At 40.6% G+C, this 6,306-nt stretch overlaps 1 protein-coding gene across 1 annotated transcript; it reads right to left on the reverse strand.

Annotated features, from left to right (window-relative positions):
• Positions 1 to 4,096, reverse strand: ado (2-aminoethanethiol dioxygenase). The gene is made up of 2 exons (XM_022766043.1): positions 3,512 to 4,096; positions 1 to 1,942 (listed from the first exon to the last, which is right to left on the reverse strand). Exons 1-2 carry the CDS (start codon positions 3,845 to 3,847, stop codon positions 1,484 to 1,486), a joined length of 795 nt encoding a protein of 264 aa, XP_022621764.1. The 5' UTR covers positions 3,848 to 4,096; the 3' UTR covers positions 1 to 1,483.
• Between the last annotated feature and the right edge of the window lie 2,210 nt (positions 4,097 to 6,306).

Here is a 6,306-nt window from a genome sequence, read left to right on the forward strand (position 1 = left end):
AGTGGTATGAAACAGAAATTAAATGAGTATTCCCGTCTACTTTATTGTTGCACTTACATTCATCATTAGAGTAACAGAATCATTGTCAAACTGGCACATGTGTGGAGTCTAATATAGGCCAAAGTATATAAAGTTATGTAACATAGAGATAGGAATCATAAAGTGTTTATCTATGTGTAAAAGGTAGTGAAGAAAGTCTCCGTGTGTTGGCTTTATACCATGAAAATGTTGATGTTCCCTGACACAGCTTCTTTTTGTAAAATACTTTTTCATGGACTACCGTTTCTAGACTGGGTTTAAAGATTTTAGTCCGTCTTTAATATGATGCATCACGTTACATTAGCAGAAATGACAATATAATACCATCACCAAATATGTAGAAAGAGCCGAACATCAGCTTGTTTCCCTTAATTGTCCAGACCTGTGAGGGAACCATGTCACCTGGAATAAGTTACACACAGAAATAAAAATAAAGTACGTATAATGTAGTGTGTGCACTTTGGAATGAGAAATTAGTGTGTATGATAAAAATAGCGATCTGAAGAAGTATACATTCAATATTCACAAATAAGGCAGGTATGATTTAAGTTACAGGCTTTGGCATTAAGACACATAAGAGTGTGGAGGTCCACTGCAGCACAGTGAAATATCATGTGTGAACGGCTGTCTAAGCTTCATAGGACACACAACAGAGACCCTGATGACCCCACCAGTTACAGAACATTTGACTAATGACATTCATGTGTGCACAAGGCAACATAATGGTCCAAAGAAGAATACCATAACTCGTAAGAGAATTCCTGGATTCAATACTTTTACCAGTACTGACAAGGTTTTTACATCCACCAAGGAGCTTGTGTTTTCATCTGTGTTTGTTTGTATGTCAGCAGGATTATACTAAAAGTACTGAACCGATTTACAGCTAATTTGGTGAAGGGATGGGTGATTGGCCGAAACCCATTAAATTTGGATTCAGTTTCCTTAAAATTGCGGGCATTTTTCAACATTTTCGTCAATTTTTCAGGAAATAATGTTTGGATCTTGGTGTGAAAAAAGAACATATTTATGGTGTTGAGATCTATGAGTTTTTACAATTTGGTGCAGATCCAGATAATAATCTCCAGATCCATATAATAATCTGGATAGACCGATAATAATCTGGCTCTGCCAGACGTGAGTAGGATTGTTTGGCCTTGGCGGAGGTATGCACTCTGCTGAATGCCATTCTAGTGTAAGGCGTGTGGAAGGAAGATCAGTGGTCCTTATTGTGATGTAGTGTCAGAGTTCAAGTTCCTCTTTCTGCAAGCTTCTGCCTTGCTGCAGCATCCTTGAGAAAGGCACTCAATCTCTTTTGAGTTGCAGGTAATAATGACCCTCATGTTTGACCTTCCTGTGGAAGGGGACAACACAAAGTTTACCATTTTGGATGGATGGATATCAGAATATTATCACTGGTGTTTACTGCAGTGCTCAGAGTTTTCATTCAGATAGAGACTGCAGGGCCTGGGTAGGGTTCCCCACCACACCAGAAGTCCTCTGGCTGAGGGATTTCTAGTAGCCATGTCTCCTCTTCTTTCTCCTTTTCCTCTTCCTGCTGCTCCTCATTGCTCCTTCCATCTGTTTGCCTCTCTGCCACAGTTTGAAGAACTCTGTAATAGTGACAGTCCCGCCCGTCATCTGGATTGTATGGCGGTGCCAGGATATCCAGGAAAGCAGCTGGCCCCTCCACTGCGTCGATCTGGTGGAGGTTATCCCTCAGAGGAGTGAGGAGGCATGGCCCACTGTTCTCTGAGTACTCTGCAACTGAGCGGAGAATGGAGCGCCAAAGGGAGGTCGTCTGGAGCGAGGTCAGTGGGGGATCAAAATGAGGCGGGACGGCATTGACAGTCAAGTTGTCCTCCAGTTTGTCAAAGCAGCGTACACTCACCTTCCCATAGAGAACCTGCAGAAAGGAACACAACATACCAGTTTATGATTACAATTTCTTACAATTACAAAGTCATCTTTGAATCTACTGATTCCATTTCCTATATCAATCTTTTCCCTGGATTCCTAGGATAGATTTTTTTTTCATCATTACGTTTTCAGATTGCAATATTCAGTATATGGATAACCTCTCTTTATCTTTTGTACCATGCTGGGGATGGATGTGCACACTCTCCCCCTTCTTATTTTATCATTATACAACAACCCATGACCCATGTTCAAGGCCAGCAACACTAAAATATCACAGTTTCCTCTATAGGCATACAACTGACTCATCATGACTTTGAAAAAGTACTGCTGTTCATTTTCAGTGAAGTTATATTGATGAAATACAGAAGAGTGATACACTGTAAAGTTTCTCGTTATAAAGCAGATGTTTTTCACACTGGCAGCAATCAGATGCCAAGCTCCATGCTGGTAACTGGAACTCCACAATGTGTTTTACCTCAGGGAATCAAACAACTGTGCCCCCTTTCCAATTATCAGAGCCTCCATTGCCAAAGTGAGATGACTTGGGGGCTGCTGTTATGGGTCCTTAGGGGAAATATTCAGCATGCCCAGGTGCAGAAGGAAGATTAACAAGATATATTTTCATTAATTAGATATTAATAAGAGGAACACTAAATCATAGAAGCAACCCATCAGTGTCAAGAGTTACAAAGAGAATGGATAAGTGCATAGCCTTTCTCTGCTGATACTGAATCCAGTAGCTTCCCTCTGAATTCTGACTGATGTGCTGATTTTCTCGTTCAGTGTAGAATCTCTCAATAGCTCAGTGTTTAGAACTGATTCTTTAATATGTTAGGTAACATGTGGCTGTAACTACCTGACATTTAACTAAAGGAGGGTAGGTTTGTACATCAACAATTTACACACATCTTAATTCAGGAATATGCACAATGTGAGCACATTAACTGAAATAAAAAAGCTCTTTAAATCTGATTTAACAGTGTATCTACACAAAATTAACTAATAACAGCAGACCCACTGAGCTGATTTGAAGTTGGAGCTTTTGAGGCCCCTCAGGGTCTGGGGCCCAGGACAGGTAATCCAGCCTTGGTATTGGTGCATTACTAGTGTTCATGGTGCCCTCTGTGTGCACACAGGGGCCACTGGGCCCCTGGATATGTGAGCATTGTGGTGGTTACTGTGACAGTAGAAATGGATGGCAGAGTGGCCCCAACATCTCTCTCTCTCTCTCAGCTTTCTGTGATATACAACAAATGAAAATAATAATTACTACAAACCGAATTTGAAAATCAAAAGTTTAGCTGCTGTGTCAGCTTTGTTTTGTTAAAGGTCCACAACTCCAAAAACATATGAAGCTGGAGTTGGTGAATTATGAAATTAATTAAATTATAAAATGATTGAGTCACAAAACAGTTTCACGTCTAAATTTGCGCTGAGCCATATGCTTCATCTTAAAAACGTGTTTCTAGCTGTTTCTATCTATTAACAATTCAAAGACAAATACACAGAGTGGCTCACTACAGGCCACAACATATTAGACACGAGGTGTAGAGACCTTCAGCATCCCGTTCATGTTCGGGTGGTCGTGCAGTGGTATGGAGGCACCGGTCCTCAGGAGGAACACCCCCATGCTGAACACCTCCGTCTCGCAGATGTGCATGTAGGTGACCGGGGGACTCTGGAGCCCTGCTGCTGCGGAGCTCGCTTTGCTTTTCCGGGGTGCAATTTTGAGGTCGGCAGCCCTGACCGCGGTCACTAAGGAGATGAGTTCACTCTGTTGGTCCGCAGCCAGTTTATTATCCCCGTTGGCCGAAGACTTGAGGCCTTTAAAGGTGATGTAGGCCTGCTTCGCTATTTTCTGAATCAGAGGAGTTTTGTTGTCCCGCGGCATCCTGGCTGCGGAAAAAACTAACGGTTATCAGTGTGTCTCTGGCACTGTTCCCGACACAAATACAACCGTGGTAAAAAAAGCCTTCAGACTCTCCAGTGTCAACAGGTTTCCTCTGGAGCTGTTCGGTTGACACTTAAAACAGACGAAGAAATGGCTTTTAAAAAAATAGCACACAGTTCATAGTGATAATATCTAATTCCAGCCAAAGATGAGAGCCTCCCTGTAGTCATTTTCCATCGTCCCCTGTCCTCGTTCGTGTTCATGGAGCATGCGCGCGAAGCGAAACGCTGCATGGGATATGGAGTTTTATCAGAGGATAGCAAAGACATCTAACGCGTGTGAACATGGACAGTGAGGCACTTCACAGCCAGTTTTTAACAGACATACCTATGTAATTGTGTAAGATTAGGGAATATACCAACATACCTAAATATTTAAAAAAATAAGATGACCTGCATTTCAGTGAGACTACATTACCCAGAGGTCCTGAGGGCTGCACCGAGTAGCAGAGGGGAAGGCCAGACAGGCCATTGAACTCCCCGCAGGGTTGGCGAGTAAATTTTAGGGAAGTGACGTATTTCTCCTCACCTCAACTCGCAGCTAAGCAAACCGTATCCCCAACCCTGACCACTTATCGGTGATGATGTTTCACGTGACCCCAACCTGACCCTGGTCCTTACCAGGTACCTCTGCCTCTTGTGGAGACTTTGAAGGTAAGACCCCCATTCCCCGCCCAGCATCACAACCTCACATCCTGCTTCTTGATGCCACTCTCTCACATCCCTCTCACTTTCCAAATGTTAATCAAAATTTTTTTTTATAATTTGTTGTTAATACAAATACCATCAATCAATATGTTGTGTACAGCAGTAGTGAGTGTTAAAGTGACATTGTTGTTATACCGAATATCATTACAATATAATAATAGATTTGATTTACAAAAATCATCATCATATCTATTCAAGAAACATGACTCTAATGAATAAAAACAGACCACATGAGTTCTACAAAATAATAGGTAGGGCTGTATATCATACATCTTACAGTGAGCTTCATGTTGGTTTATTCTGTCATAACGCTGTTTCACTGTGACACTGAAATTTTAGTGTTAATGTTTACATTTGGGCTTCATTGCTACAGGAAGCACATATCTCTTTAATCCAAGAGTAATGTAAAAGATAATGGAAGCATGAACTCCACTTTATGTTCCTTTTAGCAGCTTGAACATTTGATAACACAGACGTGCAACAATGGAGCGCATTTAAGGTGCAATGGGTATCCAGTGTCATGGTTGATTCAGTTCAAAAATTTTCAATGCATTGGACCTGTGTCCATGTACATTTGAACTCTTTGATTTCACCATCAGGGGAGATGAAAAATCAATTAATTCTTTTTTTTTGTTTAATCAAATTAACATAGAAACAAGACTAGAGGGCCACACAGAGAGCACAGACCTCAGCCAAGCTCAATGCCAAATTCATACTGAATGATTCAGATCAGCATGCTGGTGTTCCACAATCTACTTCTGTCCCACCATGCCAGTTCTCCCTTTTACACAGAACTGAATCCGTCTCTGTGACTACCTCCACTGCCAGTATAAGGGCGGAAAAAAAATATTCATACCTTAGAATGGCGAGGCAGAATAAAGGCACAACTTTCCCACCTCGAAGTTACTGTGAAAAAGGGGTAGTCCAGGTGTTTCTGGAGAGTTAACATTAGCAAGCTAGCTGAAAGAGGAAAATCCTCACGTTAATCACAAAATTCAACCCTCCTCATTCAAAAACTTCTATTTTGTCAAGCACATATATATATATGGTGAATAAAAGCAAAAACTAAGTGTTTTTGAATTATAAAGTGAAAAGTAGAAAATGAAAGTGAAGGTTTTTTTTGTTTATCTGATTTCAAAATGGATTTGGACTGAATGGAAGGCAACAGATCTCTGAATCTGAATCAGATATGAACATTACAAAATCTATTCACATGAACGTTTTCTGATGTGTCACCTGTATGGGTAAAGGAAAACTTTGTTATTTAACAGTTTATATTTTTCTACATTTCCTCTTCCAAATACATTTAGCTTGTTTATAAATTTTGCTATAAGTTTGTTTATAAAATATCTGATCAGCTGACTGCAATTTAATTTTACTCTATTGCCATGGTTCTCAAAGCAGGGTCCAGGGACCCCCAGGGTCCTTGAGGTTCCCAGCAAAAAAGGGAAAATTATTTTCACTGTAATTCCATCCATAATTAACACAATGACAGAATGTATGAATATTTTGGTCAATGGTTTCAAACACTTTCTGTAATAAAACATCTAAAGGCAAAAATCGTATTAGATGGGGGGCCCTGTGACAGAATCTTATGAAATGGGGGTCCATGGTCTAATTTGTGTCAGTTTAGGGTCCTTGATGTGAAAAAGTTTGAGAACCATTGCTCTATTGGACCTAAATGTTAAATCG

Source organism: Seriola dumerili, unplaced genomic scaffold, assembly GCF_002260705.1.
Source record: "Seriola dumerili isolate Sdu_G_001 unplaced genomic scaffold, Sdu_1.0 BDQW01000807.1, whole genome shotgun sequence".
Taxonomy (NCBI): Eukaryota; Metazoa; Chordata; class Actinopteri; order Carangiformes; family Carangidae; genus Seriola; species Seriola dumerili.